Below are 27,763 nucleotides of genomic sequence, written 5' to 3'. Positions count from 1 at the left end.
ATTCCTTTTCAATCCTATTAGCTAAGTGATATAAACTAAATTATATACTTAAACATCTTGCAGTTATAAAAATAAGTTATATACTTCGAGTATTAAGAATGAGTTGTCTTTGTATTGGAGGAATGAACCAAGTGTTTATGTTCCATTTCTTAAAATGTTTCCCTGAAATATATAATGATCACTATTAATTCTGAAAAAGAACAATTGGAAAAAAGAGGCCATGAAAATTGTCCAGTAATGAAAATAAAGATACAAAACAAATTTTAGCATAACTCATCACATGGAACACAAACCTATAGTTTCAAAAAAAAAAAACAAAAACAAAAAACGTTTTATGCCCAAAAGCCACAAACCTACTTAACTAACAATTTATGAAAATCTTAGAAATCATTTTTGATCATTATAATATTTACACCTTAAGTGCTTTCATCATACCCAAGTTCATTAAATCTGAGGAGAAATTCATTACAAATTAATAATCCTTTCCTGGGTGGAGTTACTCTTCATTGAAAAAAGGTGATAATTTCTCTTCAGCATCATTTTCTTCTCTTCCACAGCTTTTTCATAGCATTTTTCATCTCTCCATTTCTCAGAGTATAGATCGGAGGGTTTAACATAGGGGTGATAACTGTGTAAAATACAGTCAAGGATTTATCAATGGGTAAAGGAGAAGGAGGTCTCACATATGTAAAAATGCAAGGGACAAAGAAGAGAACCACCACTGTAATGTGAGAGCCACAAGTGGATAAGGCTTTGCGCCTTCCTTCCTGACTGTGGGTCTTCAGAGATTGCAGAATGACCCCATAGGAAATGAGTAAGACCGTAAAGATGACCACACAGATTGCCCCATCATTGGCAACTATAATGAAGCCAATAACATAGGTGTCAGTGCAGGCAAGTTTTAATAAGGGATACATGTCACACATAAAATGGTCAATGACATTGGGACCACAGAAGGGAAGGTTATAAGCAAAGAGAAGTTGAACAACAGCATGCAGAAATCCTCCAACCCAGGCCAACAGCAACAACAGAACACACACCCGTTGATTCATGATTGTCAAATAATGCAAAGGTTTGCAGATGGCCACATAGCGGTCATAGGCCATGACCACCAGGAGCAAAATCTCAGCACCACCAAATAAGTGCTCTATAAAGAGCTGAGACATGCAAGCTTGTAAGGAAATGGTTTTTTTCTCATAGAGTAAGTCTATAATCATATTTGGAGTAATTGTAGTAGAATAAACAGCATCCATAAATGATAAGTAACCAAGGAAGAAGTACATAGGGGTATCCAGGGATGGGCTGACCACCACAGTCACCACAATGAGTAAGTTGCCCACCATTGTCAGGATGTAGATGATCAAGAACACAACAAACAGTATTTTCTGACCTTGGAGGCTCTGGGTGAGCCCCAAGAGGACAAACTCAGTCACATTGTTCCTGTGTTCCATATGTTCTTTTGTATCTCCTTATTTCACAGTTCAAGAAAAAATTAGCTATAAATGTAATGATTACTGATGACTTCCTGAAATCTAACACAATATATTTATTCATTTACCTAATAGGCATTATAGTTCCTTATGTTCCAGCACTTTCAGAAATTACAAGAATACAAGGTGGATGAAAATATTTTCCCTAACCTCACCAGTATTGCTTACTCAGGCAGAAATAAGTCACTAAAAACATTGTGGGAAAAGGACACAGTAATATATAAATGGAAGGCCACAACCAACTTTCCAACTGGAAGCTAGTAAAATTGTACTTGTAGTGAATTCTTCATATAAAAATTTTCAAATGCATTTATTTAATGAAATACTATAGAAATATTTGTATTTACTTCCCAGCTAACACAAGAGATGTTTTCTAACTTCCAGAATCCTCTTAATTCATAAATAAAATTGATACATTTTATGGTATCAAAACATCTCAAGGACTTTAAAAAGATACCATGACATCAATAGATAAAAGTAGATGGGGAGAAAGACTTCCATTTCGGAGGCCATACACAGAGTTAATATCAAAATACACAGAGCTTTAGGCAAGTAAAATATAGAAGAGAAAGAAACCAATGGCAAGTTGGTAAGTCATATAGAGAAGCATTTATAGGAATAGCCAACAGTAATATGCGATGATGTTGAAACTCATCTGTAAACAGAAACATAGGAACTGAAGTAAGAGCTTGATTATAGAAGTATGACCTTGGATTCTTCAAAATCATTCACTCAAGTTTGTGGATGCTACAGCATCCTCTAAACTTCCACAGATCAGCAAACAATGCTCAGAAAACATATCAATTGAAACCATCTGTAGAATTAGAAATATCTTGCCCATTAAAATATCCTTAAGCCTGAAACTAGTTTCTAAAAATACTGTTAGGAAAATATATTTAGTCTGTATCTTGATACATAAAATTAGCCAAAAGGAGTATTTCAGAACTGAGCTAATTCCCATATTTTCTAATAGCTATATTAGAATATAGGTGATACCTAATATAATTATCAGATTCACACAGCAGAAGTTTTAAAAGACTGAATCCCAACACCACCAAGATGTAAAATATAAAATCTACTTTAGAATCTCACTTCTAGTTACAATTTCTGGGTTACCTGCATGATGAAACACCTTTCAATTCAAGGTTGCAGTCCTTTCTCCCATCTCTTTTGTGCACTGATACCATCTCTGTGCACAGATCAAGAAAACACATGCATCATCACAGGATCTTGAACTGTTTCCATGTGAACAATGCTTTCTATGTTTGCAGAAAGTCTTATTCATTTCAGTCTTTCAGAAAAGGGTTACCTCAAATTTCTGGGATTTTCAAATGAAAACAAAGTTCCTATAACTTAAACAAGTCTGAATAATGGCTGTGAACAAAGAGACCCAAAATCTTCATTGATAGCAGATTTGTCTCAATAACAAAAGAATGTTAACCAACATTTTGAGGTTAAAGAAAGAAGAAGAAGAAGGAGGAGGAGGAGGAGGAGGAGGAGAAGGTTGTCAAGTGGGCACCTGGGCGGCTCAATCAGTTATGTGTCTTCCTTTTGCTCAAGTCATTATCCCATTGTCCTCGGATGAAGTTCTATGTAGGGCTCCTGGTTCAGAGGGGAGTTTTGTGTGTGTGTGTGTGTGTGTGTGTGTGTGTGTGTGTGTTTTCCTCCCTCTGCCTATGCCCTCTCTCCCTTCCTTGTGAACTCTCTGTCTCACTCACTCACTAGCTCTCTTTCAAACAATTTTTTTAAGATTTTATTTATTTATTTATTTGACAGCTAGAGATCACATGTAGGCAGAGAGGCAGGCAGAGAGAGTGGTGGGGGAAGCAGGCTCTCTGCTGATCAGAGAGCCTGATGTGGGGCTCATTCTAAGGATCTTGGGATCATGACCTGAGCTGAAGGCAGAGGCTTTAACCCACTGAGCCACCCAGTTGCCCCATCTCAAACAAATTTGTTTAAAAAAATATATTAAAAAATAAAAAGTTTAACTTTCCAGGTTAAAAAAAGAGAGAAAGTTGTGAATTGTTAGGAAAGATTACGTGGTTATGTGGTCAGTTATACTGTTCTGTCTTCACAAAGTATAGTTAAACCTTGGATTCCCTGTATGGAAAATAATTTCATATACATACATCATTATGTTTTGAGTCCTTTCTTTCAATTTTTGATAAAGCTGGTCATTGAACACTGATCCAAACACTCCTAGATCAAGACAATGGTGTGTAAACACTTCCTCTGCATTTGAACTGCAACACAGATTGTTGAGTCATTGAACTGGTACATTTCCAAGACTGATTCTTCCCTAATTAAATTCATTGGGACCTTCAACATAATTGTGAGGGTAAGCCTACATCTCCAGAGATGCCACAAGGATAATAGTCATGTACAACAGAACTTAAACTTTTCCCCTTGGGGAGAAATCACAAAAGAACAACTTGAGATTGAATCACCAAAAGAGAAATGTCCAGTGTGGACAGAAATAAAATATGTAAAGACTCTCTTCTTTCAAGCATGACTTTCAAAATAGGCATAGCTGTTCTGGTTACACTTAAGCTATGTTTTTGCACACAGACACCTAAACTGACTTCCAGGGCATCACAAAAGTAAATTGTGTATGACCTATTTAAAAGTTGTCTCAAATGTGGATGAAGCAAGATTCTCCCCTAAGGGGAAGAGTCTTGAGTTTGTCACATACGGGCACACAGACAAGTTGATAGAACCTGTGTTACTATGGTAGTGGGGAGGGAGAAAACACTGTGGGAGGTTTCCACTTATCTCAGAGTGCTCAGAGAATGTTCACCAAAATACACACTACACTTGGCCGAAAAACAAATTGCAATGCATTTTAAAGGATTTAAATCATACAGAATATATATAATGAAATTCAACAGAAATATAACACTGTTTCCCAATTATTTACAATTTAAGCAACATAAATTTAAGTTACCATGAATTAAAGAAGAAATATCAGTAAATATTTTTTATTTATTTTTATTTTTGTAAGATTTTATTTGTTTATTTGCCAGAGAGAGAGAGAGCATGCACAGAGGGAGCAGCAGGTAGAAGTAGAAGCAGAATCCCCAGTGAACAAGGAGCCCAGTGAGGGAGTAGATCCCAGCACCCTGAGATCATGACCTGAACCAAAGGCAGGTGCTTAACTGACTGAGGAACCCTGACATCTCAGTGAATAGTTTTTAAAATGAAGTTTCAACAGAATGATAATGAAAGGGGTGTGTGTGTGTGTGTGTGTGTGTGTGTGTGTATACTGGGTGAAGTTAAAGGAGTGCTTAGAAAGAAATGGATAGCTGTAAATAGAAGTATTAGGAACCAAGAGACATGAAATAAAGTCAAGCCTCTATCTTAAGAACCTGAGCAAAGGAAAACCAAAATAAACCCAGAGAACATGGGGTAGAATGGAAATACTAAATAAAATATAGAAACCATAGAAAGAGAAAGTAGTTGAATAGAAACTGGAATACAACATAGAATAGATAAAATATGTAAATCCAGGAAGTTGTTCTTTCAAAGATTCATAAAACTGATACGTTCCTAGCAAAATGGATAGACCCATATTGCTAGGATAGAACCATAACCAAAGGGTAAGAATCAAGAATTAAGAAAGCTCCATCCCTCCATTCTGCTGATCTGAAAATGACAACAACAGAGCATCATAAATGAATTTCTGCCACCTAAGAAAGTGGAGCTCTGTTATGAAAGATACAACTTTCTAAAGAGACACAGAAAAATAATTAAAAACTAAAATAAACTGGGGTGCCTGCTCGCTCATCATTAGAGCATGTGACTCTTGATCTTAGTGTCATGAGTTCAAGCCTCATGTTGGTTCTAGAGATTACTTAAATAATAATAATAATAATTATTATTATTATTATTATTATTGAACTGGAATAATCTAATACTGTTAAATAAATTAATACCTTTATTAATTATGTAAAATGTTTCCCTTTCCAAAGTAAAAATTTCACTCCCATACAAATTTATCAATTATCTTATATAAAAATTAATCAAAGCATAATATCAATCTCACATAAATATGTTCAAGCATAAGGAGAAATTAAAATACTCCCTCTCTCACAATTAGATAAGTAAATAAAATAACTTTTCTTTTGAATATTTTTGCCAATTTATTTGATATTTTGTGCCCTTTATTAAGCATACACTTGTATTGACCATTTTTTTACACACTGGGATGGCATCTTTAAGTATCAAAGCTAGCCCAACTAACAATGAAGAACAACTGGTTGGGAACTGCTCACACAAACTCTATTAATTTCTGTCTCTATGGTGTAGATGGCATGAAAAGACTAGTCTGGTTTCCTCTGAGACAGAGTTTATTCAATCACCTTTTCTAACCCAGTTTACCCATTATTAGCACTTAGGCTTACCCACTGCCTCCAATTCCAAGGCTCCCTGCTGTGAAAGGGGGACAAAACTGGTTACGCATGCTTCTGAAGAACAAACTATGATTCAGTTCCAAGGAAGATAAAATTGACATAATGGTTAATGATGACTAACTCTTAAGTCAAGGGAGTAATTAAAGAAGATAGCTCCAAAAAGACAAAAAGATGGGACTACCATTCCATGCTCATGGATCAGAAAAATAAACATTCTTGAAAAGTCTATACTGCCTAGAGCAATCTATACCTTCAATGTCATTCCAATCAATATTCAACCAAAAATTTTCAGAGATGGAGCAAACAATCCTAAAATTTGTATGGAATTAGAAGAGACTCTGAATCGCTAAGGAAATGTTGAAAAACAAAAATAAAACTGGGGATATCACATTACCTGATTTCAAGCTTTACTACAAAGCTGTGATCACCAAGACAGCATGGTACCAGCATGACACATAGACCAGTGGATCAGAGTAGAGAGCCCAGATCTTCAACAAAGTAGGAAAAAATATACATTGGAAAAAAGACAGTCTCTTCAATAAATGGTGCTGGGAAAACTGGACAGCTATATGTAGAAGAATGAAACTCGACCATTCCCTTACATGATATAAAAAGATAAACTTGAAATGAATAAAAGACCTCAATGTGAGGAAGGAATCCATCAGAATTCTAGAGGACAACCTCTTTGATATCAGCCACAGCAACTTCTTTCAAGATATGTCTCCAAAGGCAAAGGAAATAAAAGTGAAAATGAACTTTTGGGACTTCACCAAGATCAAAAGCTTCTGCAAAGCACAGGAAATAGTCAACAAAACAAAATAGAAACAATAGAGGCAACACACAGAATTGGAGAAGATATTTGCAAATGACAGGACAGACAAAAGGCTGATATCCAGGACCTATAAAGAACTCCTCAAATTTAACATGCACAAAATAGATAATCATATAAAAAAATGGGCAGAAGGCATGAACAGACACTTCTCCAACGAAGACATCCAAATGGCTAACAGACACATGAAAAAATGTTCATCATCACTAGCCATCAGGGAGATTCAAATGAAAACCACATTGAGAAACCACCTTAAACCAGTTAGAATGGCCAAAATTAATGAAACAGTAAATAATATGTGTTGGAGGTGATGTGGAGAAAGAGGAACCCTCTTACACTGTTGGTGGGAATGCAAGTTGGTGCAGCCACTTTGGAGAACAGTGTGGAGATTCCTCAGGAAATTACAAATAGAGCTTCCCTGTGACCCTGCAATTACACTACTGGGTATTTACCCCAAAGCTAGAAATGTGGTGAAAAGAAGGGCCATCTGTATCCCAGTGTTCATAGCACCATTGGCCAAGGTTGTCAAACTTGGAAAGAACCAAAATGCCCTTCAACGGATGAATGGAGAAGGACAATGTAGTCCATATACACTATGGAGTATTATGCCTCGATCAGAAAGGATGAATACCCAACTTTTGTATTAACATGGACAGGGCTGGAAGAGATTATGTTGAGTGAAATAAGTTAAGCAGAGAGAGTCAATTATCATATGGATTAACTGATTTGTGGAGCATAAGAAATAATATGGAGGACATGGGGATATGGAGAGGAGAAGGGAGTTGAGGGAAATTGGAGGGGGAGAAAAACCATGAGAGACTATGGAATGAAAAAAATTCGAGGATTTTGAAGGGGTGGGGGATGGGTATTATGGAGAGCACATATTGCATGGAATACTAGGTGTGGTACATAAACAATGAATTCTGGTACACTGAAAAGAAATTTTAAAAAATTTTAAAAAATTTAAAAAGCAACCTTAGAAGTTACATTAAGTACATTGTTATATTTAAGTATATTTAGAAACTGAAGCCTAGAAAGATTAAGTTATTTGCATAAGAGCTGAGAATAGAGCCCAGTGTAAATAAAATATTTTTAAAAAGAAAAGTAAAATAATAGCATAGCCAGATTTAATTTTGAAAAGAACAAGTTCAAGGAGTTAGACTACCTGATATCTAGACTTAATATATAGTATTGGAGAAAGGGTACATATGTAGGTCAATGAAATCAAATAGCCTAGAGACAGACCCTCATATCTGATGACTTATGATAAATGCATGGAGGTAATTCAATAAAGAAATGATAACCTTTTCAACAAATGATGTTGCAATGAAAGGATATCTTTTGCAAAGAGTGAAACTTGATCAGCACCTCAAGCCATAAATAAAAGTTAATCCAAATGGCTCATAGATCTTTGTGACCTTGAATTAGGCAAAGATTGTCTAGGTATAACAATAAATGCATAGTCAATTTAAAAAGTGATATCTTGAACTCTGTAACACAAAAATTATTCTCTTTGAAGGATTTTTTTTAAAGAAAATGAAAGATAAGAAACTGACTGTGAGATGGCTGCATAGTATTCCATTGTGTATATATACCACATCTTCTTGATCCATTCATCTGTTGATGGACATCTAGGTTCTTTCCATAGTTTGGCTATTGTGGACAAAAAAAAAGAAACTGACTGTGAGAAAATATTTGCAAATTATATATCTGATAAAGGACTTGTTTCAGAACACATAAAGAACTCTCAACTTTCAATAATAATAAACAACTCAGTATATGATGGTCGAAGGAATTGAACAGACATTTCACCAGAACAGATACATCAATTGGCAAAAAAAGCACATGAAAATTGTTCAACATCATTAGCTATTTGGGAAATGCAAATTAAAACCACAAGAAGATAACACTACTGACTATTCAAAGGCAAAATTAAAAACTTGATAATGCCACTTTCTGACAGAGAGAAAACCTAGAAATGGCATTTGCTCTTAGTAATATGCTACACTTTAGAAAGCAGTTTAAAGATGTTTTAGGAAATCATACACCTACCATAAAATCCATCTTTTCCACTCCTAGGAATTTATTCAATTGTAATTGGAACTTATGTTCATGCAACCCCCCCAAAAAAACAAACAAACAAAAAAACAAACCTTTAAGTGAATGTTTATAGTAGTTTTTCTCATTATTTCAAATATCTGGAAACAGCCAGAATACCTACTAATTGAAAAAGGGATAAATAAACCTCTCACACAGCCATAGGATGGAATAATATTGATAAACACATTATGCATAAGTCTCCAATGCATTATGGAAAAGAAAGAAGCCAGATTTAAAATACTACATACTAGACATGATTATATATATATATATATATATATATATATATATATATATCCCTAAAGTCTCCACTAAAATTGCTATAATTAATTTTTTAAAAACTTAGCAAACTTACAAAATACAAAATGAACATACAAAAACCAGTTGCATTTATACATAATAACAACAAACTATCCAAAAAACAGGTTAAGAAAATAATTTCATTTATAATTCCATCAATAGGAATAAAATACTTAGGAATAAATTTAACCAAGGAAGTAAGAGATTTTCACCCTTAAAATTACATGATATTGATGAAAGATATTAAAGATATGAATAAAGGGAAAGATATCCTGTGTTCATGGATTGAAAGAATAAAGTTGCTAAAGTTTCCATACTCTCCAATGTATCTACAGATTCAATACGACCCCTGTCAAAACTTTAATGGCACTGAAAAAAACAAAATTCATATGGAACTACAAAAGACCCCAAATAGCCAAAACAATCTTGAAAAAGAACAAAACTAGCAACATCACAAAAATACATTTCAAAAGTAGAGTAATCAAAAGGTTATGATTCTGACATAAAAACAGGTATGTAGACAAATGGAAGAGACTAGAAATCTCAGAAATAATCCCATGCATATGCAGTCAACTAATATCTGAAAAGGGCACCAAGAATACACTATAGAGAAAGGAAAGCCACTTTGTTGTGCTAGGAACCCGGATATCAATTAGCAAAAGAATGAAATTGGACCTGAGCTATTGTTTGAATGTTTGCATACCCCCAAATTCATATTTTCATATCCTAATGTCTGATGTAATGGTATAAAGAGATGTGCCTCTGGGAGGTGATTAGATCATGAGGGCATGAAATAAATGCCCTTATAAAAGAAGTGTGTTGGTGAAGACGTAAGAATTTAAAACCCTTGTATGCTGTTGGTGGGAACATAAACTGGTGTGACCACTAGGTAAAACAGTATGGAAATTCCTAAAATAGTTAAAAGTAAAACTATCCTACTTCTATGCATATATCCAAAGGAAATAATATCAGTATTTTGAAGAAATATCTGCACCCAGTGTTCATTCAATAATCTGCACCCAGTTATTCACAATAGGGGTGCCTCGGTGGTTCAGTGGGTTAAGACTCTGCCTTCGGCTCAGGTCACATTCTCAGGGTCCTGGTATCAAGGATCCTGGAGAATAGACAAGATAAAAAAAAAAAAAAAAACACTCTATTGATGGATGGATGTGCAAAAAATGGGGCATGTATAAATAATGAAATAGTATTTGCCTATAAAAAAAAGAAAATTCTGCTTTTTAAGACATGGTTGAAGGAGAATGTTATGTGAAATAAGCCAGATACAGAAAGGCAAATACTACATGATCTCAGTTATATGTGGTAGTTTAAAAAAAAAAAAAAGTCAAATTCATAGAAGCAGGGAAGAGAATGATGATTATCAGGTACTGGAGGTTGGGGAAATTTTTAAAAACTACAAACATTCAGTTATAAGAAAAATAAGTTCTGGGGCACCTGGGTGACTCAGTCAGTTAAGCCTCTGCCTTTGCCTCAGGTCAGAATCCCAGGGTCCTGGTATCAAGCCCCTCATCAAGCTCCCTGCTTAGGGTAAAGCCTGCATCTCCCTCTCATTCTGCCCTTACTCTCCCCTATCCCCCCTTTTGTGTCCACTCTCTCAAATAAATAAAATATTTTTTAAAAGATGAAAAAGTTCTAAGGCTCTAATATACAGCATGGTGGCTCCACTTAATAATGCTGTATTGTTTACTTGAAATTTGCTAAGAGTACATTTTAAGTGTACTTCATGAAGAAAAAAAAAATATGTGAAGTAATAGATGTTCTCATTAGCTGGTAATGGTAACCATTTCACAATGAATACATATATCAAATCATCACACATTGCATCTTAAATATATACAATTTCGATTAGTCAATTATACCTCAAAAAGCTAGAATAAAAAAGAACTTTATACTGTAGATTCAATTTATATAACATTCTGGAAAAGATAGAATGATAGGAATAGAAAGGGATCAGCATTTGTCAGCATAGGGTTAGAGGCTAGGGTAGAAGGGGAGTACAATGGTGCATGGGGGATTACTTGGGGTGACGAAATGCTTGTACATTGGTTGTGATGTGGTTACATAACTGTATGTGTCAAAATGTGCAGAACTTAGACTAAAAAGGATGAATGATGTACTATGAAGATTACATCTTATATAAGACTGGGAAAAAGCAGATTTTCTACATTGAAACAACAGACACTTGGAAAGTACAAGATAAGATTCTATTTGCAAAACAACTTAAAATAAGTTTACTCAAGAAAACTAAATTTACAAAGAAATATACTGGGTCTATATAAAAACCAAAAAAAGCTTCTTAGGTGAAAAGAACTACCCAGCTTTTGGATGAGAATTCTTAATTCTCTAAAGCTATTAACTATTTCTAAATCAAATCATACTGAAAACACAAACTAAACATAACTTTTACTAGAGTGGCCTATTAAAATTTTATTTTCAAACATAAATATGTTTACAGAATAAATATGGCTCTGATAAGGAATGGTAAGAAGGAGAACTAAGCTTATCAGACATCTAAGTGTCTTACAAATTAAGTGTAATTCCATTATGTCTTAAATGGCAGGGAAAGATAAGTATATATCTCTACAAATGACCACGTAGAAAAATAAATAATATTTAATCCCTAATTAAGTACTTACATCAAAGTGTAGATGGATCAAAAATTTAGCATAAGGGACGCCTGGGTGGCTCAGTTTGTTTGACGACTGCCTTCAGCTCAGATCATGATCGCGGACTCCCGGGATAGAGTCCCACATTGGGCTCCCAGCTCCGTGGTGAGTCTGCTTCTCCCTCTGACCTTCTCCTTGATCATGCTCTCTCTCACTGTCTCTCTCCAAATAAATAAATAAAATTAAAAAAAAATTATTTAGCATAAAACCACAAAACAAACAATTAAATGTTGAAAATCATGTGGAAGAGTATTTTTTTAATGGTGTTTTATTATTTTTTTAAGATTTTATTTATTTATTTATTTGACAGACAAAGATCACAAGTAGTCAGAGGAGGCAGGGACAGAGAGGAGGAAGCAGGCTCCCCGCTGAGCAGAGAGCCTGATGTGGGGCTCGATCCCAGGACCCTGGAATCATGACCCAAGCCGAAGGCAGAGGCTTTAACCCACTGAGCCACCCAGGTGCCCCTGGAAGAGTATTTTTAACATCAAAATAGGAAAGTCTTTCTGAGAAAGATACAAAGGTCAAAGAATGTATTAATAGATTAATTAATAAATTAATTAATAGAAGGTATTAATAGATTATGTATATGTAAAATTTTACTAAAGATATTCTGCACAAAGCAAGAACATCCAAACTAAATCATAGGCTAGAAAAATACTTACAGAATGGTGAAAAGGCTAATGTCTTTAGTGCATGCTTAAGTCATAAAAATTCATATGGAAAAGAGCAGCAATCAAACAAAACATGTAAAACTCAATAATAATTCATAAAAGATGAACACAAATAATTTTAAACATGAGAATAAAATTCAATTATATTTACTGAATTTCAATTACAGTAAACAAATGAAATACAATGTTTTTAATAATCTGAATCTCGAGGTGCCTGGGTGGCTCAGTGGGTTAAAGCCTCTGCCTTCAGCTCAGGTCATGATCCCAGGGTCCTGGGATCAACCGCACATTGAGCTCTCTGCTAGGCAAGGATCCTGCTTCCCTTCCACTCTCTCTACCTCTCTCTCTGCCTACTTGTGATCTCTCTATCTATCTATCAAATAAATAAAATCTTAAAAAAACCCAGAATTACAAATATTATAAATATTCATCAAGAACTTCTTGTTGAGGGGCGCCTGGGTGGCTCAGTGGTTAGGCCGCTGCCTTTGGCTCAGGTCATGATCTCAGGGTCCTGGGATCGAGTCCTGCATCAGGCTCTCGGCTCAGCAGGGAGCCTGCTTCCTCCTCTCTCTCTCTGCCTGCCTCTCTGCCTACTTGTGGTCTCTCTCTGTCAAATAAATAAATAAAATCTTAAAAAAAAAAAAAAAGAACTTCTTGTTGAGAATGTGTGCAAACTCTAAACTGAGGGAAGTAACATGGGTTGGTACAAGCTTATGGATGGCACTTGGGCAATAACTATGAACATCAACAATTTTAAATACATCTACCAACTGATCAAACAATTGCACTGCTAAAAACTCATATTAGAAAATCTCTAAAACTTCACTGCAAAGCTATTTACCGTAGAAAAAGACTCAGGAAAACAGGACAAGTACTGGAAACACTAAATAGCTATATATATATATATATTTTTTTTTTATTTAAATCTTTGCATTTTTCCTTTCTTTTTTTTTTTCTTTTTTTTTCTTATTTCTTTTCAGCGTAACAATATTCAATGTTTTTTGCACCACACCCAGAGCTCCATGCAATATGTGCTCTCCCTAATACCCACCACCTGGTTCCCCCAACCTCCCCCCCCCGCCCCTTCAAAACCCTCAGGTTGTATTTTAAAGATCATAGTCTCTCATTGTTCACCTCCCCTTCCAATTTCCATCAACTCCCTTCTCCTCTCCATCTCCCCATGTCCTCCCTGTTATTTCTTATGCTCCACAAATAAGTGAAACTATATGATAATTGACTGTCTCTGCTTGACTTATTTCACTCAGCATAATCTCTTCCAGTCCCGTCCATGTTGCCACAAAAGTTGGGTATTCATCCTTTCTGATGGAGGCATAATACTCCATAGTGTATATGGACCACATCTTCCTTATCCATTCGTCCATTGAAGGGCATCTTGGTTCTTTCCACAGTTTGGCAACTGTGGCCATTGCTCCTATAAACATTGGGGTACAGATGGCCCTTCTTTTCACTACATCTGTATATTTAGGGTAAATACCCAGTAGTGCAATGACAGCGTCATAGGGAAGTTCTATTTTTAATTTCTTGAGGAATCTCCACACTGTTCTCCAAAGTGGCTGCACCAACTTGCATTCCCACCAATAGTGAAAGAGGGTTCCCTTTCTCCACATCCTCTCCAACACATGTTGTTTCCTGTCTTGCTAATTTTGGCCATTCTAAGCGGTGTAAGGTGGTATCTCAATGTGGTTTTCATTTGAATCTCCCTGATGACTAGTGATGATGAACATTTTTTCATGTGTCTGTTAGCCATTTGGATGTCTTCATTGGAGAAGTGTCTGTTCATATCTTCTTCCCATTTTTTGACATGATTATCTGTTTTGTGTGTGTTGAGTTTGTGAAGTTCTTTATAGATCCTGGATATCAACCTTTTGTCTGTAGTGTCATTTGCAAATATCTTCTCCCATTCCGTGGGGAGAATGTTTTCTTGACTCTTTGTTTTCTTGACTCTTTCCATTGCTGTGCAGAAGCTTTTGATCTTGATAAAGTCCCAAAAGTTCATTTTAGCTTTTGTTTCCTTTGCCTTTGGAGATATATCTTAAAAGATGTTGCTGTGGCTGATATCAAAGAGGTTACTGCCTATGTTCTCCTCTAGGATTCTGATGGGTTCCTGTCTCATATTGAGGTCTTTTATCCATTTTGAGTTTATCTTTGTGTATGGTGTAAGAGAATGGTAGAGTTTCATTCTTCTACATATAGTTGTCTAATTTTCTCAGCACCATTTACTGAAGACACTGTCTTTTTTCCACTGTATATTTTTTCCTGCTTTGTCAAAGATTATTTGAGCATAGAGTTGAGGGTCCATATCTGAGCTGTCTACTCTGTTCCACTGGTCTATGTGTCTGTTTTTATGCCAGTACCATGCTGTCTTGGTGATCACAGCTTTGTAGTAAAGCTTTAAATCAGATAATGTGATGCCCCAGTTTTATTTTTGTTTTTCAACATTTCTTTAGAAATTTAGGGTCTCTTCTGATTCCATAATACTTTGAAGCATTTTAATCAGGAACGGATGCTGGAGTTTGTCAAATGCTTTTTTCTGCATCATTTGAGAGGACCATGTGGTTCTTCTCTCTTCTCTTATTGATTTCTTCTATCACATTGATTGATTTGCAAATGTTGAACCATCCTTGTAACCCAGGGATGAATCCCCCTGGTCATGGTGGATAATCTTTTTAATGTGCTGTTGGATCCTGTTTGCTAGTATCTGGTGAGAATATTTGCATCCATATTCATCTGTGATATTGGTCTGAAATCCTCCTTTTTGGTGGGATTTTTGCCTGGTTTGGGGATCAGGGTAATGTTGGCTTCATAAAAATAGTCTTGAAGTTTTCTTTCTGCTTCAATTTTCTAAAGCAGCTTCAGGAGAATGGGTGTTATTTCTTCTTTGAAAGTTTGGTAGAATTCCTCAGGGAATCTGTCAGGTCCTAGGCTCTTGTTTTTTGAGAGGTTTTTGATCACTGCTTCAATCTAATTACTAGATATAAGTCTATTCAGGTTGTCAATTTTTTCCTGGTTCAATTTTGTCAGTTATAGTTTTCCAGGAATGCATCCATTTCATCTAGGTTGCTTATCTTATTGGCATATAACTGTTGATAATAACTTCTGATGATTGTTTCTACTTCCTTGGTGTTAGTGGTGATCTCTCCCTTTTCATTCATAATTTCATTAATTTGGGCTTTCTCTCTTTTCTTTTGGATTAGTTTGGCCAATGGTTTTTCAATCTTATTGATTCTTTCAAAAACCAGCTTCTATTTTCATTGATATGTTATACTGTATCTCTAGTTTTTACCTCATTGATCTCTCTCTAATCTTGATTATTTCCCTTCTTATGTGTGGAGTTGGTTTAATTTGTTGTTGGTTCTCCAGCTCTTTCAGGTGTAGATACAGCTGGTGTATTCTAGATTTTACAGTTTTTTTGAGGGAGGTTTGGATGGTTATGTATTTCCCCTTAGGACCGCCTTTGCTGTATCCCATAGGTTTTGGACCGAAGTGTCTTCATTCTCATTGGTTTCCATGAATTGTTTCAGTTCTTCTTTGATATTCTGGTTGATCCAAGCATTCTTAAGCAAGGTGGTCTTTAGCTTCCAGGTGTTTGGTTTCTTCTGAACTTTTTCTTGTGATTGTGCTCTAGTTTCAAAGCATTGTGGTCTGAGAATATGCAGGGAATAATCTCAGTCTTTTGGTATGGGTGGAGTCCTGATTTGTGACCCAGTATGTGGTCTATTCTGGAGAAGGTTCCATGTGCACTTGAGAAGAATGAGTATTCTGTTGTTTTAGGGTAGAAGGTTCTGTATATATCTATGAGGTCCATCTGGCCCAATGTGTTATTCAATGCTCTTATTTCTTTATTGATTTTCTGCTTGGATGATCTGTCTATTACTGAGAGGCATGTTAAGATCTCCTACTTTTAATGTATTCATATCAATATGACTCTTTAGATTGATTAATAGTTTTCTTATGTAATTGGCTGCTCCCGTATTGGGGGTGTAGATACTTACAATTGTTAGATCATCTTTAAGAATTATGTAGTGTTCTTCTGTATCTCTGACTACAGTCTCTAGTTTAAAATCTAATTTATCTGATATTTTGAGGCCCATTGGCATGAAAGATGCTTCTCCATCCCTTCACTTTCAGTCTGGATGTATCTTCAGGTTCAAAATAGGTCTCTTGTAGACAACATATGGAAGGGTCCTGTTGTTTTACCCAATCTGCAACCTTGTGTCATTTTCTGGATGCTTTTAGGCCATTTACATTGAGAATGATTATTGATAGATACGTTTTTATTGACATTATGTTACCTTTGAAGTCTTTATTCCTATAGATTATCTCTATATTTCTGTTCAAAGATATTTTTAGGATTTTTTTCTCTTTTAAAGAACCCCCCTTAATATTTCCTGCAGTGTCGGCTTGTTGGTCATATAGTCTTTTAAGCCTTGCCAGTCTTGGAAACTCTTTATCTCTCCAGCCATTTTGAATGTCAGTCTTGCTGGATAAAGTATTCTTGGCTGCATGTTCTTCTCATTTAGTGCCCTGAATATATCTTGACAGCCCTTTCTGGCTTGCCGGGTCTCTGTGGACAAGGTCTGACATTATTCTGATGGGCTTTCCTTTGTACATAAGGAGCTTCTTTGTCCTAGCTGCTTTCAAGAGGGTCTGCATACAATTGTATTTATTGATTCTTACTATTAGGTGTCTCGAGGACTTTTGAAAATCTATAATCTTGGGGGGAAACCATTCTGCCTCTAGTACATGAACGCTGGTTCCATTCATGAGATTGGGAAAATTTTCATGGAGAACTTGTATCAGTATCTCTTCTATACATCTTTCTTTCTCCTACTCTTCAGGGATTCCAATAATTCTGACGTTAAAATGTTTCATGGCATCATTTATTTCCCTGAATCTGTTTTCGTGGCTTCTAAGCTGTTTGTTCCAGGCTTCCTCCTGATCCTTTCTCTCTATCTGTTTGTCCTCCAGATCACTAATTCTATCTTCTGTCTCAGTTACCCTAGCTTTTAGAGAATTTAGATTAGATTGGAACTCATTGAGAGCATTTTGAACATCATCCCTGGTGGCTTTCAGTTCTGCCCTAATCAATTCCATTTGGTCATCCATGGCTTTCTCCAACTTAGCTATTGCCTGGATAATTGTTAGCCTGAATTCCCTTTCTGACATATTGTCTATGTTGATAGCCATTAGCTCTGTTGCATAAGGTCCATCCTCTGACTTTTTCTTTTTTTGGGCAGTCCTCCTCCTAGTCATTTTGGTGAGAGATGACTGAACGGATGTAGCTGGATGTATTGACCGTGGTGCAGTCAAGGTGCATCCTGGAACACTTCTGAGAAATCACAATTCCCACCCAAATGAGAGGAAAAAAGAAAATAATAAGAAAAAAAAGAGAGAGAGAAACAGAGAAGGAAAAAAAAAGGGAAATAAAAGAGAAGGCTCAGCCCAAATGGGCTCCAAGGTAAGATTTATGAAGTATACAAACAAAAACAGACAAATAAAAAGACTGATAAAAGTATATGACAAGAGAAAAATATATATATATATATCTGTAAAAGCCAAAAAAGGAAGATCCTCATCAAAAAGAACCCCAAGTATAAGATTTATATACTATCAGGACAAACACAAATACACAAAAACACTGGCAGAAGAAAAAGATGGGAGAGTGGTTATAAATTCTCAGTGTGGGTGAGGAAGGTTGTTTTGATTCTTCCTGGATGTATCTTGATATCTTTGTTAAAGGACTGAACTTTCCTAAAATAAAGGGGGATTAAAAATTGGTTTACCTAAAGGGGTAGCATTAATTGGAGAAAGGGGATTACCTTGAAGTTTAACTCTATATGAATATTAGAAAATAAAAATTAAAAAGAATAATCTAGACTAAACTAAACTAAAATTTAAAAAAAAATTTAAAAAATAGAAAAGCAAAAGAAAAACATGGGTATATGTATCAAAAAGTTCAGGTTAAAAGGTTATTATAGAATTTGATGTACTGGACATCTCAAAGTGATGGTAAATAAGTTAAAAAATTATCTATATAAAAAATGTGGAAAGAACCAAGATGCCCTTCAACGGGCAAATGGATAAGGAAAATGTGGTCCATATACACTATGGAATATTATGCCTCCATCAGAAAGGACAAATACCCAACTTTTGTAGCAACATGGACGGGACTGGAAGAGATCATGCTGAGTGAAATAAATCAAGCAGAAAGAGTCAATTATCATATGGTTTCACTTATTTGTGGAACATAACAAATAGCATGGAGGACATGGGGAGTTAGAGAAGAGAAGGTTGTTGAGGGAAATTGGAAGGGGAGGTGAACCATGAGAGACTATGGACTCTGAAAAACAATCTGAGGGGTTTGAAGTGGCAGGGGGGTGGGAGGTTGTGGTACCAGGTGGTGGGTATTATAGAGGGTACGTATTGCATGGAGCACTGGGTGTGGTGCAAAAATAATGAATACTGTTATGCTAAAAATAAATAAAAAATAAAAAAAAATTTTAAAAAACGAACCAGAATAGTGGGAATGAGTTAAAAATAAAAGTTGTATCTATGAAGTAGTGGTGGTTGTTCTCTTGTCATCTGTCCCCACCCCCACCCCCGTTGGTTTTCTGTCAATGATGTTCCCTGAGTTAAGTCCTCCTGCCCCCCTCAAGGGGCGGGCTCTGAGGAAACCAGTTTTTCAGGGTTTTGTTCTCTTAAGGTTTTTATATTTGTTCATTTGTTTTCTCTAGCTTTGACAGCTTTTGATGGTTTTTGGATGTTTAGAAGAAAGCAAAGTGCCCCCCAAAATGAAGCCTCAGTCTGCTCCCCTGTGGGTGCTTCAGAGCACATAAGTTCCCCCTCGGCTGCTGGCAGAGCAGGTTCTGAGTCATGGTTCCTGGGGACCCAGGAACTCTTGCTTGTACCCAAAACCACAGCAGCGGAGGCTGTCAGGGCAGCTTCAGACCTCCAGAGAGATTCCAAGCAGCGATCACACACTGAGATTTTCCCGCTGGCCCAGGTTGTGAGTGCCTGGCTTTTCCAGGTCCAAGAGTGCCAGGCTGGTGCCATCGTGCACCTCTTTCAGGGGAGGGTGTGGGGTATACACATCTCAGGCTCTGATAGCACGACACGGCATTCTGCCAACTGGCGATGCTCCCAGCCCCTCACGGGATCTGGACCCCACGTGTTTTCAGGCACACTGGTGGCTCAGGGAACAAGACCTGGTTTCTCCACCACACTCTCTCTAGTTCAGCATCAGGGTGGCTGTCCTAGGTCCGGGGATTTAAGCCCCTGTCCCTACCGCCCTGATTCCCACAATTTCCCCCCTGTGATCCTTTGCTCTTTTTGAGTGCTTTCAACCAGACTCCAAGTTAATGCTGGTCTCCAGATGCAGGGCACTCTCATATTGGAGTATTACTTTCCAATTGGTCGTTTCTGGTGGCTCCCTCCCCCTTTTGTTTATCTTCTGATATCAGTCTGATGTTCCCACTCCACTTTACCTGCCTACTATTGTCTTCTGCCCCTGTAGAGATCCAGATGTGTATAATTGTGATCTCAGGATGATTTCATGGGTGATCAGAGTTCTTGGTAGGTAATTAGCTCACTTTAGGGTACAGGTTGAAACGGCACCTCCTCCTACTTCCCCGCCATCTTGTGTCCCCCCCATAAAGGTCTCCTTTAGCTATATCTTTATTAAGAAGCTTTAGGCAGTAGGAGGAACCTAAGAATGAGTTCTATCTGTATACTGGTATGGAGAGATCTTCAGCAGGCCAAGTAGTAAATACAAAACCTAGACACAAAGACAAAGACATACATGTAAATAAGATTTTTTGTTAGCAAAGATTATTAATTGAACAATCTTAGGAACAATAACAATCTTAGTACAATAATGCATATGGAAGAATAGGGAGACTCTGGTGAGGGACAAATAGGATGTTCATTGCACACCATTTCCTCTTTGTAAGGATTTCATTTTTAATATTTATTTTATCTTTTTTTGCTCAGGTATATCTTAAAAAGTAAAATGTTACACAAAAAAACTTCCTATGAAAATAAATTAAATTGAGAAGATAGTCTATATAATAGAATTATTTTAACAATGTAAAGAATGAAGATAAAAGACATGAAACTGACCAGAAATAGAATTATGAATGAGATGAAAAGTAATAAAAGTAAACATATCAATTAATTATGAATTAGTATAACTCTACAAGTATTTTACTCTTTCACTACACATTATTTGTTGACTATGACTACAAATGCATTTACAGTAAAATGAACTTTAACATTTGAGAAGATTGACACTAATGTTAAAATGCTTTATTCATGATAGATGATAAACTAACTTATTTCACAGCATTTTTCATCTCAGAATTTCTCAGAGTGTAGATTGGTGGGTTCAGCATGGGGGGTTATGACTGTATAAAACACACTCAATGATTTGTCAATGGGGAACATCTTAGCAGGTCTTATGTACATGAAAATACATGGAACAAGAAAGAATACCACCACAATGATGTGGGAACCACAGGTCTGGAGGGCTTTCTGCATCCCTTCTGAACTAAAGTTCTTTAGAGAGTGCAAGATGACTTGTGCCTGTTTTCAGGCACACTGGTGGCTCAGGGAAAATAGATTTTGAAATAATGAAAATAGATCACAAACTTGGTCATTTCCCTTCCCTTCACACTTCTTCTGGCCCATAAGAGATGAGCAAGAACACAAACACAATAGTGCACATTGGCCACCACTAACAGGTCACTGACATATGTGTCAGTACAAACCAATTTCATTAAGGGGTACATGTCACAGGAAAAATTATCAATGATATTAAGACCACAAAATGGGAGCCCATAAATAGTACTAACTTGAATAACTGAATGCAGAAAACCTCCAGCCCAGGATGCTACCAGCAGCACAACACACACCCATTGAAGATAATGCAAGGGCTTACAGATGGCCACATAATGGTCATAGGCCATCACTAGCAGAAGAAAGACCTCTGAGCCACCAAAAAAGTGCTCTGTAAATAGCTGAGTTATACAAAATTGGAAGGATATGGTATTTTCTACAAACAACAAACCTGAAATCAATCCAGGGCAAATGCAAGAGAATAAGTGACATCCATAAAAGACAAGTTAGCAAGAAACAAGTATATACGTGACCCAAGGGTCTTACTGACAGCTATAGTCACCACCATGAGCACATTTTCCACCACAGTCAAAATACAGAAGAGTAAGAACATAACAAAAAGGACCTTCTGTTCCTTTGAATCCCAGGTGAGGCCCAAGAGGACAAAGTAAGTTACATTGTTTCTTGGGTTCATCTAGTCTGGATGGGAGTGACTTCTCATATTAGAATGAGGTGATCTACCAAACAGAAGAGAAAGCCTTTAAATGCATTATAAGATACATCTTTTATTGATTCATTCCATTAAAGATTGTTGTAAAAGATTGTGGCAGGAGTACCTATTTGTGTCACATTGTGATTTCCAAGGTGAACAAGTCATGGTTTCCTACACTCAGTGACAGGGTACATAATAATATTCAATGAAATAAGTGTCAATATAAAGGTAGTCAAACAATGCAAAGATGAGGGGTAAGAATATATCAACCAAACAGCAATCAAAGAAGGTTTCACAGAGGAAGCTCTCCATCCTGAAATTTAAAGAAGTGGAAGTACACGAGGTCAAGGGAATTCCATGTAAGTGTGCACAGTTTATACTTGAGACTCATTTAGGGTAACTGACATATTCAAAGTGAGTGAGACAAATAGGAATGGAAAGCTACTGTCCTGAATTGTCTCTTCCTTCACTGAGACCTACTTCTTATGATCTTTGGTTGTATATGCCCCCTTTTCCTAACCAATAAATGCATCCAAAGTAGTTCAGAGTTTCTCTCTCCTTTAATTTTTAAGCTTCATATATGGAACATCTCCAACTCTAGATATCTCCAGTTGGATACCAACTCAGTACTTATAAAAGCAATTTTCTTAAAATTTTCATTATAATTATAATTTTCCACAATTCATTAAGTTACCACCTTCCATGTCATTGCTCAGACAGGAAATATCGCTGTGCTTTCCATACCTTTCTTGTTCTCATATCACATACTGTTACCTTTAACAAATCTTATTATCCCCCTGAAAATAGATCACAAACTTGGTCATTTCCCTTCCCTCCACACTTCTTCTGGCCCACTGCACTACCTCCTAAGTCCTTTCCCTTTCATTCTATCTTCCACCAGTTTGTTTGAATGCAGCCCAAATAATCCTTTTTAAATCTGATTCTGACCTGATCATTCCACTGTTCCCAACATCTACAGTGGATTCCAATCACTCAATCATAATTTAATGAGTCACATTTCATATTTCCAGTAATAGGAACTGTAATTCCCATTCTGTAGTTGAACAAACTGAGAATCTGAACATCTAATTAATTTCCTTAAATTCACCCTAAGTGATAAAACTAGAATTTGAAATGGAGTTCACATTATCTCAAAGTGATCTAATAAAGCCTCTGCCTTTGGCTCAGGTCAGGATCCCAGGTTCCTGGTATTGAGCCCCACATTGGGCTCTCTGCTCAGTGGGGAACCTGCTTCCCTCTCTCTCTCTTTCTCTGCCTGCCTTTCTGTCTACTTGTGATCTCTGCCTCTCAAATAAATAAATAAAATCTTAAAAAAAAAATAGTCACACAATTGCAAAGCCTGGCTTCTACTATTTACTGTTAGTTTTACCTTGTGTAGGCATATCCACAATCTAAAGGAACATGATTTACTCATTCACAGGAACATTGAATTCTTCTGTCATCCAGGTTGATAAGAGAGGACAAAAAGCTGCATTATTACTTATGGATATATTTTATTTCATCTGACTGTCTATCCATTTTCTCCATGGAGTTTTCTGATTATTTAGATTTCATTTTTATTTGCACTGTAGATTACTTCATAGAAATCCCATACTTCACATAGCAAAACAAAGGTTATCACAGTAGGAAAGTTACAAAAACAAACAAACAAACAAGGAAATCCTATCCTTACATAAGGAGAGCCACCAGCAATTTCTCAGGGAGATTTTTCTCAAGCAACTACTTTGCTCATAATTTCTAAATAGAAAATACTGTTCATCTGGTTAGTCCTTCTCATTCTATGGTATCAGTTTGACCAGAACAGTTGAAGTGAAATTTTGAGAGAAGCTCCTCTTTTTTCATAGGTAATGTTTTAAGCTTATGGAGGACTTTCTAAAAATTTTATCAGTTCTTTAGAGCATAGCATCTTCTTCCCTACAGGGTCAAAGATCAGTAGACATTTCATCCTTCCTAATCACATTTATCATTAAGTCCTAGAGTTAGAAAGTGTCCAAGACTGATTCTTGTTTAATTGCATTCACTGGAATTTTCACAAAAATCTGAAAGTACATTTAAATGTAAAGATAATAGTAGACTAAATCATATAATAAAGGTCTAAAAGACATGACATGGAGAAAATAAATAGTCTTCAAGCCATGATCAGACCTTTGCCAGTCAAGAATAAAATTTTAGCCAGTCATTTTTTTTTTCTGGTAGAAATAATATTATCATTTATTTCCCCACTTTTCAGAGTAAGTTTTTTTTTTTTTAGATTTGATTTATTTATTTGACTGACAGAGATCACAAGTAGGCAGAGAGGGAGGCAAGGGGAGGTGGGGAGCCAGCAGTCTCCCTGCTGAGCAGAGATCCCAATGTGGGTCTCGATCTCAGGATTCTGGGGCCATGACCTGAGCCAAAGGCAGAGGCATTAATCCACCAAGCCACCCAGGTGACCCCAAAATTAGTTTTCCTTCATTTTATTTAATAGGGGGAATCTATTCTGCCTAGAAGTGTGGTTACATATATTAAATATTCACAAATTTAAATGTAATGTCTATGCAAGGTTTTGTTTTTATGTTTTTTTTTTAAGAATTTTTTTTTAATGGAGTACCTATGTTAGCAAGAAATGTGTTATGAGTGAGAATACAGCAATTAATGAAAGGGAAAAAAAAATCACAAACAAGGTCTTTCCTGAAGGAACCCCATATTCTCATAATAAAGTCAGTAAATAAAGGAACAATTTGATAAACTCATTACAGTTATCACCACTGCTAATAAGAGAACAAAGAAAGTACTCAGGGAAAATTCTTCTACGGAGAAGGTGATCAGAGAAGGCCTTTCTTCAAAGATGATGTTAAAACTGAGTTGTAAAGGACAGAGAGAGGCTACCATAGGAACATTGTTATAGGTAGTAAAATTAGGTAAACATTCTAATTAATTTGTTCTCATTTCACTGACGGTATGACCTATATGTAAAAAAGGCTAAAAAATTTACAGGAATTTTTATTCCAATGGTATTGTGAAATACATTGGTGAGCATGGACACTCTGATCTTTTTCTTGATTAAACTGGAAAAGCTTTCAATGTTTCCTGCTGAGTATGGTGTTAGTTGTGGATCTGTCATATATGACCATTATTATATTGAGTTACATTCCTTCTATGAAAGTTTTTTTTTTTTAATCATGAAAACATATTGGAACTTCTGTGCTACCAATTAATAATTCATAGAGGATTAAGAAAACAATTTCTTGGGGCACTTGGGTGGCTTAGTGGGTTAAAGCCTCTACCTTCAGCTCAGGTCATGATCTCAGGGTCCTGGGATTGAGGCTCTTGTTGGGCTCTCTGCTCAGCGGGGAGCCTGCTTTCTCCTCTCTCTGCCTGCCACTCTGCCTACTTGTAACCTCTGTCTGTCAAATAAATAAATAAAATATTTAAAAAAAAAGAAAAGAAAACAATTTCTTTTACTAGAACATAGAAAAAACACAATACTAAAGAATAATCTTAAACAAAGACCCAAAAGTCTTCTACACTGAAAAACTGTACAGTGCAGTTGAAAGGTACTCTAGAAGAAACAGATAAAAGGGAGGAAAGACATTCATGAATTTTTATGGTTCATGCTATTAAGTTGCCAGTGTTATCTAAAGTGATCTACAGATTCAAAGCAATTCCTACTAAAATTAAAAAAAAAAAAGTTTTCTTCCAGAAATAGAAAAATCCATCCTAAAATTCAGATGGGAAATCAAGGCATGCCCAGCAGCCAAATAACCCTGGGGTAACAAACAAACAATTGGAGGACTTCCTGGTTCTAAAAAATAACTACAAAGTACAGTAATCAAAACTTTGTGATATCAGCATAAAGACAGAAACAACAATGGAATAAAATACAGATCCTAGAAATAAACCTTTGCCTGCATGTTCAAATGATTTTCAACAGATGACAGAGCATTCATTGGGAAAGGACAGATGCTTCAAAAAATAGTACTGTGAAACTGGATATCCACATGCAAAAGAATGAAGTTCAATCCTTAATCACATGCACCATACACAAAAATTGAATCAAAATGGATCGGAGACCTAAACTACCACCGAGAACTATGAACCTCTTAGAAGAAAACTTCATAATTTTGGATTTGGTAACGATTTCTTGGATAGGACATCAAAACCACACACAAGAAAAGAAAAAACCTCATGAATTACACTTTATCAAATTTAAGAACTTTTCTACATCAAAACACACTATCAACAGAGAGAAAAATCAAGACACAAATGAGAGAAGATAGCTGAAATTGATTTATTTGATTATCTGCTGGTATCCAGAATACATAACAAATTTACACATCTCAAAAATACACATACCAAAATAAAAAAAGAAAGAAAGAAAGAAAGAAAGAAAAAACTGATTAAAAATGAGCAAAAAACTTCAATAGGCATTTCTCCAAAGAAGGTATGTGATGCCATATAAGCACATGAAAAGCTGCTCAATGTCAGTAATCATTAGGGAAACACATTTCAAAACTATAATGCAATACTACTTCACACCCAACAGGAGAGTTATGACCACAAAATGTTAAAATTGTAACACATGTAAGACAGTGTAGAGATCAGAACAACTCTCCATTGCTGGTGGGAATGCACAATGATGTAGCTGCTATGGAAAATGCTATGGTACTTCCCAAAAAAATAAGCAGAAATATATTATATGATCCACAATTCCACTTTGTGATATATACACAAAATAATGAACATTACAGTCTCAAATAGATATTTTTATATCCATTTTCATGGCAGTATTATTCACAATAGCCAGAAAGTAGAAGCAGACAAAGTGTGTTCAAAGTGTGATAAATGTATGAATAGAATGAGGTATAGTCACAGAATGGATTATTATTCATTCTTAAAAACAAAGGAAATTCTGACATGTGTTGAAACATACATATCCTACAATTCACTCTGCCAAGTGAAATGAGACACAAAAAGTCAGATATTATATGATTCCATACACACAGGTACTTAAAGTAGCCAAATTCATAAGCAATAAGAAAACAGAATGGTGGCTGCCTAAGGCCCAGAGAGAGGAAATGGGGGATTAATGTTTAACGTGTGTTGAATTTCAGTTTGGGAAAATGAAAAAGCTCTGGAGATGGATGGTGCTGGTACCCACATTACAAATGTCAATTAACTTAATTAACCATCATGACATCACTGAACTGACATCATCATTGAATTGACTCAATGCCACTGGATTGTACATTTACAAATGGTTAAAAATATAATTTTTGTTATTTGTATTTTACTACAAGTTAAAAACTACATTTAAAAAATAAGTTGCCTTTATTAACAGGTGAATGATGTCAACATAAACTATAGCACAATGGCTAAAGTATATATATACATCATTGGCTTTACATTCACCTGTTTAGATGGTACATATAAAACCCAACAACTAAACAAGTAAATTCAAATCTCCAGAGCTATGTGTCCTGACAATCTGCTTTGTGCAAGAACTCTAACTAATCCTCACAGGACATTGACCTTTGACCATGAACTGGACATTAGGTAAATCTAAATAGGATATTTTTATAATGACAAATAAGATCCCCCTCTGGATCTGTCTTCCCAGTGCTGTATGTCAAAATAAAAATACTTTGAACAAATACTATTCATGTGCTTCTGTACAAATTATCTTCTTTTCTGATTCCATTTAATAGACAAATTTATTTTAGGAACTGGTAGATATCTCTCAAAGTTACATCTTCTACCTCAAAACTTCCTCATGGCATTTTTCACCTCCAAATTTCTGAGTGCAGGTTTAAGTTTAACAAGGGAATCACCATGCTATACAACACAGTCAGAGCTTGATCAATGGAGAAGGTGGTGAATGGGTGCAAATACATAAATATGCAAGACACAATACTAAGACCACAACAGTGA

The 27,763-nt window shown here is 35.9% G+C and overlaps 1 protein-coding gene across 2 annotated transcripts; it reads right to left on the bottom strand.

Moving 5' to 3' along the window:
- Positions 1-536: 536 nt before the first annotated feature.
- On the bottom strand, positions 537-21,814 carry LOC309872974 (olfactory receptor 4A15-like; the record flags this gene model as incomplete). 2 transcript variants are annotated; one of them, XM_082747941.1, is made up of 2 exons in its annotated part: positions 537-1,343; positions 21,707-21,814. In XM_082747941.1, 2 exons carry the CDS (start codon positions 21,812-21,814, stop codon positions 537-539), a joined length of 915 nt encoding a protein of 304 aa, XP_082604067.1. The 2 variants fall into 2 exon arrangements, with proteins under 2 accessions (XP_082604067.1, XP_082604066.1); XM_082747940.1 differs by lacking the exon at positions 21,707-21,814 and having other exon boundaries at positions 537-1,451.
- Between the last annotated feature and the right edge of the window lie 5,949 nt (positions 21,815-27,763).

This window comes from Mustela nivalis (assembly GCF_964662115.1).
Source record: "Mustela nivalis genome assembly, chromosome: 9".
Taxonomy (NCBI): Eukaryota; Metazoa; Chordata; class Mammalia; order Carnivora; family Mustelidae; genus Mustela; species Mustela nivalis.
The sequence above is the reverse complement of the archived record's forward strand: the minus strand, read 5'-3'. Positions and strand labels throughout refer to the sequence as shown.